Source organism: Salmo salar, chromosome 24 (genome assembly GCF_965601325.2).
Source record: "Salmo salar chromosome 24, fSalSal1, whole genome shotgun sequence".
Classification (NCBI taxonomy): Eukaryota; Metazoa; Chordata; class Actinopteri; order Salmoniformes; family Salmonidae; genus Salmo; species Salmo salar.
In genome coordinates this window covers 15,946,809-15,957,467 of record NC_138314.1, presented here as the reverse complement: position 1 = coordinate 15,957,467, position 10,659 = coordinate 15,946,809, and the positions used below count along the sequence as shown (strand labels likewise).

At 43.4% G+C, this 10,659-nt stretch overlaps 1 protein-coding gene across 4 annotated transcripts in view; it reads left to right on the top strand.

Moving 5' to 3' along the window:
* The first annotated feature begins 6,920 nt into the window (after nt 1–6,920).
* Nucleotides 6,921–10,659, top strand: part of LOC106585046 (histone-lysine N-methyltransferase NSD3) — a 32,497-nt gene continuing 28,758 nt past the window's right edge. For all 4 annotated transcript variants that reach the window (XM_014170797.3, XM_014170800.3, XM_014170799.3 and 1 more), the window contains exons 1-2: nt 6,921–7,263; nt 9,451–10,517. In XM_014170797.3, the coding sequence (XP_014026272.1) occupies nt 9,495–10,517 (1,023 nt within the window). In that variant the 5' untranslated portion in view covers nt 6,921–7,263; nt 9,451–9,494. The remainder of the gene's footprint in view (nt 7,264–9,450; nt 10,518–10,659) is intronic.

Below are 10,659 nucleotides of genomic sequence, written 5' to 3'. Positions count from 1 at the left end.
GCGTTCTGCGTCATGTCCCTACAGAACACCAACAAACTCCCATCTCTTAACACTTTAACATTGACAACTTCCCCAATCAACTATTTTATCACAGCCGTCAACCTTATCGGACTCATCGCCCCTACTCCCCCCTCCTCCCTAAACTTCAGAATCACTTTATGCTCCTCCTCACCCCCATGCGTCTTATCTTGCCCTTCATCGGCACTTTCTACCTCTGAACTGCCGCTAGCGTTAGAAACTATGTTGCTCTCAGACTTCCTTTTCTGCCTCCTCTCTACCTCCATAGACCTCTTGCTCCCCTTCAAACCCCCTACTCCCTTTCTCTCCCGCTTTATTTTTCTCTTTCTTACTCCCTCCTTTATTTGTACCACTATACTCCATACTTGCTTCACTTTCTTCTCCATCACTATCTCCTACCATCTCTAACCCAGTCACAGCACATTGTGCCGAACCGCCGCCACACCGAGTAAAGTTTGATTGCTTGTTTTTCCGCCAATTCTAACTGTTCACACAACGTCGCTTCCGTTTAGCTTGCAAAGTGGAAAACAACTCTTTATACAGTAGCGCCTCCCCGCACGTCCCACAGACATCCACATGAGTGCCCATCGCACTCATTCCATGAAACATGTGAACGTTGTAAATTACAACTAGGCCTACTTGATAACCAACTTTTATTGACCGTAGTATTCCTGTCGTTGGTCAATTTGCACATAACCCACTGGGCCCACACTGGTTGGATCAACATTGTTTCCACGTCATTTCAATGAAATTACGTTGAACCAACGTGAAATAGATGTTGAATTTAGGTCTGTGCCCAGTGGAAAGCTACTATAGTTATACAGTATAGCTACCAGAGGCGCAACGTTCACTGGGGACGGGACATGTCCCCCCCACATTCTGAAATTGCATTTTTGTCCCCACTAGTTTAATCATTGGAATGTAATACAAAATGAGGCAATGGGGTGCTTTAGGACCATGTGGATGCCTCTGAGTGGTCGGGTCGGCTGTTTGGAGTGTTTATCCGACTGGATAAAAAAATCATATATATCCTTCCTACTTCTAAAACCGAAGGTGCGCCCCTGATAGTTACTATACTATGGTCTCACATTTCCAAGTTTTCAATGTTTGCCTACTGAGGTACTGTAGCTAAAGATGGTTTAGTATGAAGAGTAACTCTGCCGTAGCCTATGTTTTGTTAGGTTTAGTCATAGAGTTGTATATAGGACTCTTGAGCCCAAAAAACAGTTTTAGCATGGGCAGTGCCATTGAGGACTTTCACCATTTTGAAGTAGTCAACTGGGTGGGACCACTGAGATATTTATGAACTGGAGATTGTTTCCAAGATGACAGACTGTTGTTTTCAACGTAATCCACTCACAGTCGGATATGCTGTTTTGTGGTGGTTGACATCTGCTAAACAAAGCAGATAATGTCTGCACACTCAGTGCGCACTGGAGTAGCAGCGACATCATCATCCAGAAACACGACAAACATTGAATGAATATAACATTTTAATATCTTCAGCTGTAAGCGATGGGAAAAAACAAGCATAGCGCTTGCAACGTCAGGGTTATGGGTTCGATTGTGGGTTTGACCAACTGGCAAGTGTCTTCACTGACAGTTTCAACCTCTTCCTGACCGAGTCTGTAATACCTACATGTTTCAAGCAGACCACAATAGTCAATGTGCCCAAGGAAGCGAATGTAACCTGCCTAAATGATTACCGCCCCCATAGCACTCACGTCGGTAGCCATGAAGTGCTTTGAAAGGCTGGTCATGGCTCACATCAACAGTATCCTCCCGGATACATACCTTCAGGCTCTGATCAGGCCCTACACCCAAACAAGGGCACTGCGTTCATCCACCTCTGGCCTGCTGGCCCCCCTACCTCTGAGGAAGCACAGTTCCCGCTCAGCCCAGTAAAAACTGTTCGCTGCTCTGACACCCCAATGGTGGAACAAGCTCCCTCACGACGCCAGGACAGCGGAGTCAATCACCACCTTCCGTAGACACCTGAAACCCCACCTCTTTAAGGAATACCTAGGATAGGATAAAGTAATCCTTCTAACCCCCCCCCCCCCCTTAAAAGATTTAGATGCACTATTGTAAAGTGGTTGTTCCACTGGATATCATAATGTGAATGCACCAATTTGTAAGTCGCTCTGGATAAGAGGGTCTGATAAATGACTTAAATGTAATGTAATGATACCCTAGACCCACTCCAATTCGCATACCGTCCCAACAGATCCACAGATGACACAATCTCAATTGTACTCCACACTGCCCTTTCCCACCTGGACAAAAGGAACACCTATGTAAGAATGTTGTTCATTGACTACAGCTCAGCATTCAACACCATAGTGCCCACAAATCTCATCACTAAGCTAAGGAACCTGGGACTAAACACCTCCCTCTGCAACTGGATCCTTGACTTCCTGACGGGCCTCCCCCAAGTCATAAGGGTAGGCAACAACACATCTGCCATGCTGATTCTTAACACTGGGGCCCCTCAGGGGTGTGTGCTTAGTCCCCTCCTGTACTCCCTGTTCACCTACAACTGCGTGGCCAAACACAACTCCAACACCATCATTAAGTTTGCTGACGACACAACAGTGGTAGGACTGATCACCGACAACGATGAGACAGCCTATAGGGAGGAGGTCAGGTGCCAGGAAAACAACCTCTCCCTCAATGTGAGCAAGTGAAAGGAGCAAATCGTGGACTACAGGAAAAGGCAGGCCGAACAGGCCCCCATTGACATCGACGGGGCTGTAGTGGAGCGGGTCGAGAGTTTCAAGTTCCTTGGTGTCCACATCACCAATGAACTATCATGGTCCAACCACACCAAGACAGCCGTGAAGAGGGCACGACAACACCTTTTCCCCCTAGGAGACTGAAAAGATTTGGCATGGGTCCCCAGATCCTCAAAAAGTTCTACAGCTGCATCATCGAGAGCATCCTGACCGGTTGCATCACTGCCTGGTATGGCAACGGCTCGACATCTGACCGTAAGGCGCTACAGAGGGTAGTGCGTACGGCCCAGTACCTCACTGGAGCCAAGCTTCCAACCATCCAGGACCCATATAACAGGTGGTGTCAGAGGAAGGCCCAAACAATTGTCAGACACTCCAGTCACCTAAGTTATAAACTGTTCTCTCTGCTACCGCATGGCAAGTGGTACCGGAGTGCCAAGTCTTGGACCAAAAGGCTCCTTAACAGCTTCTACCCCCAAGCCATAAGACTGCTTAACAATTAATCAAATGGCCACCCAGACTATCTACATTAACACGCCCCCCCCCCCCCCCCTTTGTTTTTACCCAGCTGCTACTCGCTGTTTATTATCTATGCATAGTCATTTTACCCCTACCTACATGTACAAAATCACTCGACTAACCTGTACCCCCGCACATTGACTCAGTACCGGTACCCTCTGCATATAGCCTCATTATTGTTATTTTTATTGTGTTACTTTTTATTTTACTATTTTTACTTTAGTTTATTTACTTATCTCTTTCTTGAACTGCATTGTTGGTTAAGAGCTTGTCTACACCTGTTGTATTCAGAGCATGTGACAAATAACATTTCATTTAATTTTATTCCCATGGGGACTAGTACGAAAAAGTCTGAAAATGAATGCACTCACTACTTATTGTAAGTCGCTCTGGATAAGAGCGTCTGCTAAATTAGTAAAATGTAAACGCAATCCAGATCATCATGAGGGATCAACAAATTAATTATACTTGTGAGTAAACATTCCATAACTGCAGGTGCCAGTATATCGCCAGCCTTGGCTTTATACCTGTTCAAACAACACACTCCAGGGGGCAGTATCCACCCTTTCAGTTTGTTTACCAACTCATAGAAGTAGTGATGGGCATTCCGTCTCTTTTCAGTGAGCCGATTCGTTCGGCTCAGCTCACCAAAAAGAGCCGGCTCTTTTGGCTCTTTTTGCTCCCAAACGGCTCTTTAAAAAAAATATGTTTTGTATTTTTTCAAGTCAAACAGTTTGCGATAGTTTGACTATGATTGGTGTTAAAACAATTCTAATTAACTTATTAAATGAAGTCATACTCTATCTTAACCACAATGTATTTAAAAATGCATTGGTTTGTTATGAAAATGAATGCTATTAAACATTTGCATTTAATGTATAACTTTTTAATGAGCATATAAATCTAAACATTCAAAACGAATACAATCTGAACAGCATAATAGAATATTGCACCATATCAAAGAAAGATAAATAACAATTTGCAAAACTGCAGCATCCCACAAATTGAAATAAATGTAAAAAAGAAGGATGCTATTACACATGTGCATTTAAAGTATAACTTTTTTAATGTATATAAACAAAGTGCATATAAATGTAACAATTCAAAATTAATACAATCTGAACAACATAATAATAGAATATTGCACAATATCAAAGAAAAAATTAATAACAATGTGCAAAACTCCAACATCCCACTTAAAACATTAAACTGGTCTCTCTTTTCTCTGTCTTCTTTATTGCCATGTTATAACCAGCAGCACACAGCAATGCTGACCATATTTTGCTTTTATGAGAGAGTTGCATTCAGAAATGCAAGCTGCCTCACTTTCGAGGGGCTGATGCGGTTTCTTCTCTCAGTAATTATTTGTCCCGTTTTCGAGAAGACCCTCTCAGAGGGTATGGATGTGGCCACTATGCAGAGTCTCCCTGTCATGACTTAAGTAAGCCGTGGGTTGACAGAGGCCTTGTTCTTCCACCAGCTCAGAGGATCTGCAGATCTTTCAGAACGAATGTGTGTGAACTTGAGCATTTAGGCCTATATTATTTTATTTATTTATTTATTCTTTGAATTAGTTAATTCTATTCATTTAAATCTTTTGATTATTCATATCTTAATTTTTGTATATTTTTATAAATAGATTCGGCTCTTCTGATATGCGAGCTGGCTCCCAACGTTCACCTACAAGATCCGGCTACTTTTAGAGCCGACTCGTTCGCGAACGACCCATAACTACATTGAAGTTGTAGAAGAAGAAAATTAACTACTTCAAAATAGAGATGGCCTCAATAGAGCTGCCCGCGCGCTCACAGACACCATCATGGGACAGATACAATATTGCAATCTCTATACAACTCTATTGGTTTAGTGAACCACAAAGCTTCCTGGGCCCTTATAAGACCAATTATCCATTCACGCAATAATTGATAGGGGCTACCTGCCGCTACCATATTATCATCAACCGACATCGGATGTTTAAAACCTGATCTGGATAGGGGGCAGTATTTTCACGACCGGATGAAAAAACGTACCCAATTTAAACTGGTTACTACTCTTGCCCAGAACCGAGAATATGCATATTATTAGTAGATTTGGATAGAAAACACTCCGAAGTTTCTAAAACTGTTTGAATGGTGTCTGTGAGTATAACAGAACTCATATGGCAGGCAAAAACCTGAGAAAAAGTCGACCAGGAAGTGGAGGATCTGAGAATTGCAGTTCTTCTTTCTAGTCCCTTTCGAAACTACAGTATCTGTGGGGTTACGTTGCACTTTCTAAGGCTTCCATTGGCTGTCTAAAGCCTTCAGAAAGTGGTTTGAGCCTTCTCCTGTCACTGGGCAGAGTATAGGAGCTCAGTTACTGAGTGGTCTGCCTGGCAACAAAGGGATTGGATATGCGCGTTCCTGCGAGCTTGCTGTTTTTTTTTTTTGTCCTTGAATGAATACGCTATTGTCCGGTTGGAATATTATCGCAATTTTACATTAAAAATACCATAAAGATTGATTTTAAACAGCGTTTGACATTCTTCTAAGTACGGTAATGGAACATTTTTACTTTTTGTGTCTCGAATTGCGCTCGCGCGTTAGCCTTTGGATAGTGACCTGAACGCACAAACAAAACTGAGGTATTTGGACATAACTATGGATTATTTCGAACAAAAACAATATTTCTTGTGGAAGTAGCAGTCCTGGGAGTGCATTCTGACGAAGATCAGCAAAGGTAAGAGCATATTTCTAATTTTAATTCTGAGTTTAGGTTGCCCCGAACTTGGCGGGTGTCTGTATAGTTTTCTGTGAGGGCGAGCTATGTACTCAGAATATTGAAAAATGTGCTTTGTCCATAAAGCTATTTTAAAATCTGACACAGCGGTTGCATAAAGGAGTTCTGTATCTATAATTCTTAAAATAATTGTTATGTACTTTGTCAACGTTTATGATGAGTATTTTTGTAAATTCACCGGGAGTTTTTGGTGGGAATACATTTTCTGAACATCATGCGCCAATGTAAAATGCTGTTTTTGGATATAAATATGAACTTGATTGAACAAAACATACATATATTGTGTAACATAATGTCCTAGGAGTGTCATCTGATGAAGATCGTCAAAGGTTAGTGCTTCATTTAGCTATGTTTTGGGTTTTATTGACACATATCCTTGCTTGGAAATGGCTGTGTGGTTATTTTGGTCTATGTACTCTGCTAACATAATCTAATGTTTTGCTTTTGCTGTAAAGCCTTTTTGAAATCGGACAATGTGGTTGGATTAAGGAGAAGTGTATCTTTAAAATGGTGTAAAATAGTCGTATGTTTGAGAAATTGAAATTAATGGATTTTTGAGGTTTTGTATTTCGCGCCACGCTGTTCCATTGGATATTGTCTGTCCTCAACAGGTTTTAATAAACATTTGTAGTCTCTTATAATTTATGTATTTTCACCATGAAGTTTCACCAATAATTTGACATTATATGAATTGACCTAATTAACCTAACCTAGGCTAGATGATTAAAATATTTGCTTATATTTCACTGCATTTATTTTTCATTGTTTCTTTGTAGGCCTACATATATTTTTATGCTGCTGTTTTTCGCCGATGGAATGGAACTACACATCCCGATGTGCGCCTGGTTGTGTGACCCCCCGCCAATCGAGAGCGTGTGATTTGGCGCTGAGCGAGACAGACAAGGCCCAAAGCAGGGTGATTTTGTTACAGCTAGAGGAAGAGGGAGCAAGTGAAATTAAAATACAGAAGGGACGAGATTTATACATAATTCCCACCAAGGTTCCGCAAAATACTAGGCCCCTTTAGGTTCTACAGCCAATAGACAAGACTTGGGGACCGAGCAGTGGCTGTAAATTGCCCCTATTAATGAATTGCGTTAGAAACGGGGAGGCCTGCACTCTGTCCGAATATTTTTTATTTGATCTCTTTTTGTAAATTGCTCAAAGAAGCGCAGATATCTGGTGTATGTGTTTAGAATGGGACACGCTGAAGGTATTGGCATTTTTATTTTACTACATCTCGCGACTCGGCATTTCGTTCTACGTTCTCTCTCTTTTGTTGATAATCAGCTTGCTGTCATTATCGTAGTGGTACATTTAGTCGTGTAGATTTAGGGTATTGTTATATCCTCGGTTTCTTCAAACGAATGATTGATGTGTATAATCACGGTAGACAATTTTGTTTAAAGGTGCAATGGCAGCCATATTGGTAACAATGTATAGCTTCGTTTGCCATCGTGTTTCTAGTCCTCTGCATTGTATTGAAATGGCAACAAATCAATGTGTTAACATTGCGGACGTGTCAGAATACAAGAACATCATCTCGGCGTTTGATACGTGTTTTGATATTGACAAGCAACATTATATTTGATTTGCCAGTGTTCATGCAAGCTAGCCACGCTAGCTAACTTAACACATAGCATCAGAACGATGCACAGGACGGCTGATAACGATGCAGTTCAATCACTGTGAAACAATGTAACGATATTTGTCTGTCTGTGCATCGTTTTCCTCAATAAAATGACCCCAGTGGTACGGTGTTTCAATTAGTGTATGCAAACCTGGACTGCGTGATCTACATTACTTTATATTCTCATCCAGCAGCTGTGATGCATATTAATAAGTTCTTTTCCCGTAAATCACCTTGTGAATGGCAGTAAACGCTGCTTAATCTGAATCAAATCAAGGTCTAGTCTACGTCAAAAAGGACACATCTATTCAAGGTTATTTTGTGCATATAACAAAGTTATGACACTTTCAATTTCAATATGACACTGTTCAATTCTGGGAATCCAAATATTCAAGCATTATCACTGTACTTCTTTCTGTCTCAGCCAGGGCATGGTCACCTTGGTCCTTAGGCTACCCCGTCACCCCTTTACACCCAGAGCAGTTTGACTTCTGGGTGAAATGCTTAGTGCTTGCCTATACCGTAATAGTACATTGTATTGATTGGTGATGGTTTAAGATCCAACAATAGGATTTCTTTAAAAGTGAATTGAAGGATTTTTCCTATTTTGGCAGAGGCAAAAACAAGTGCGTTTATTAGGGCCACGCAGTCTATTTATACTGTGTGAACTGACCCGGGGAAAACTCTGATACTGTAGGCTGTCACTGTAGTGTACCCATATAGGCTATCATGAAATGTTTTTTCCTGATCAGGTCACGGGGTCAGAATAACTACAACAGAGGTCCATTTTTGAATAACCACAACATTGCCTATTACCTAGCAATCCATTCCTTATGAGTCGTTCAGAGCCGCTAATTGTCTGTGCTGTTTGAGTGAGTTGAACTCTTTGGCTGTGTTTACACAGGCAGCCTATAAATCTGATATTTTTCCACTAATTGGTCTTTTGACCAATCAGATCAGCTCCTTTGCCAATAATTGGGCAAAAGATCAGAATTGGGCTACTTGTGTAAACACAGCCATTGGCACACTTGAGGTTGGCGCTACACCACTGGCAGGGATCTATACCATTAGACACACATTACACAGAGATACTGTGGCCCCAGAGATGTCCATGGCAGCCTAGCTCACTCAGTCAGTGTTTCCCAAAACGGTGGTCTCCTCGAGGGGTGGACAAGCTTGCTCAACACGGGTTTTGAGACTAGAATCTGTAATGACAGATTTTGTAAGCCTGTATGTCTTTAAGACATTTTTATCTCATAGCTAGCGTGATGATCAACATTTTGGTCATCTGTACATGAACATTTACCAGTTGAGTATAAGCACACGAATAACAGCTATTAAATTAACGTGAATGAGAGATGACCAGCCTTAAAAAAAACATGGGCAATAGCGACGCATTCAGCAGACCTTTTTTTAAGTTCAGTGCACACTGTGCAGGGAGCACTTAGGTCTTATTATGGGAAAGACTAGAGATTTCTAGTATGTAAAACTGGAGATCAGTTTCATTATTTAATATAGCAAGGGGATATAGCACAAGCTCTCAGAACAGTCTGTCTTTCCTTACCAGTAGGATTAGATTAGAATAGACAGTTCAGTTATCATACCGTATGTCACATTATTTCTCTGACTGATGATTGATTAAATGTTCTTACCTTATCAAAAAAGAGAGATGCAGTTGTAGATCTGATTATGTTGTCTTTCAGTCATCATCCTCTCCATTTCCCCTTAACATCATATCAACCCCTGTCCCATATCTTGGTCCTCCTCCAGGTCCAGCCAGAGAAAAGGACAGTTAAGGATGCAGGAGCACAACAATGGATTTCTCCTTCTCTTTCATGCAAGGGATCATGGGAAATACAATTCAGCAACCCCCTCAGCTCATTGACTCAGCCAACATCCGGCAGGAGGGCGCCTACGACACCGGCAGCGATGCGGGCGAGGACGGAGCCCCCTCCTACGACGCTGCCCTGGAGGCAGAGTTTTCTTACCCGCCCTCGGCCTCCGAAGACATGCCACCGGTCTCCAATGGTTACCCCCCTGGGCTGGGCCTCTACGAGCCCCAGGCCAAGTTTTCCATGTACCCCCAGTTCTCCAACGGCTCGGCCAATGGCTACGGGGCCGTCCGGGGCTATGGCGAACACTGCCTCATGCCTGGGGAGGGAACGGTCCTGAGGGCCCCTGTCCTCCAGGAGAGATCCCCCTCCCCTATATCTCCTCCACCTTCACACCACCCCCACCTCCATCACCCTCACCACTACCACCCTCAACTTCACCCACACCCCCACCCTCACCCACACAGCCCTCCACCCTTGCCCTCCCAACACCACCTCAGCCCGCCACCTCACCGCATGTCCCATGTGCTCCCTCCTCCCCCATTACTCCTGCCCTCCACCAGCCCTCCCCCGTCCCTGCTGGACAGCACCCCCTCCTCCCACCCATGTCACACCCCCCCTGCTCCCTCCGTCGGGGTCCTGAAGAAAACCAGCTCTCCAGAGATCAAGCTAAAGATCATAAAGACGTACCAGAACGGGAGGGAGCTGTTTGAGTCTGCGCTGTGTGGAGACCTGCTGCAGGAGTCCCAGGCCAGCGAGGCCTCCCAGAGCCACCGCAGACACGAGAGGAAGAAGGAGAAGAGGAAAAAGACCGTCAGGGAGCAAGAAGAAGGGCAGGACCAGGAGCAGCTACAGGAGGGCACTGTAGGGCAGGCCAGGGACATCCAGACCCAGCTACAGCTCCAGACCCACACCCCGGCCCAGACCCAACCACAGGAGCTGCCTGTGGGGCAGACAGAGAAGCCACAGAAGACCCCCATCAAAGCAGAGCCCGAGACACCTAAGGTATGTGTTGGTTTACTGCTAGTCTGTCAGTTGAGGTCATCCAGTTAAATTGAGTCACTATTCAGTACTAAAAGAGTAACTGTTTCAACAGTTTCAGACATCAGACAAAGTAATGAATCAGCGTATTATTGCTTACACCCAT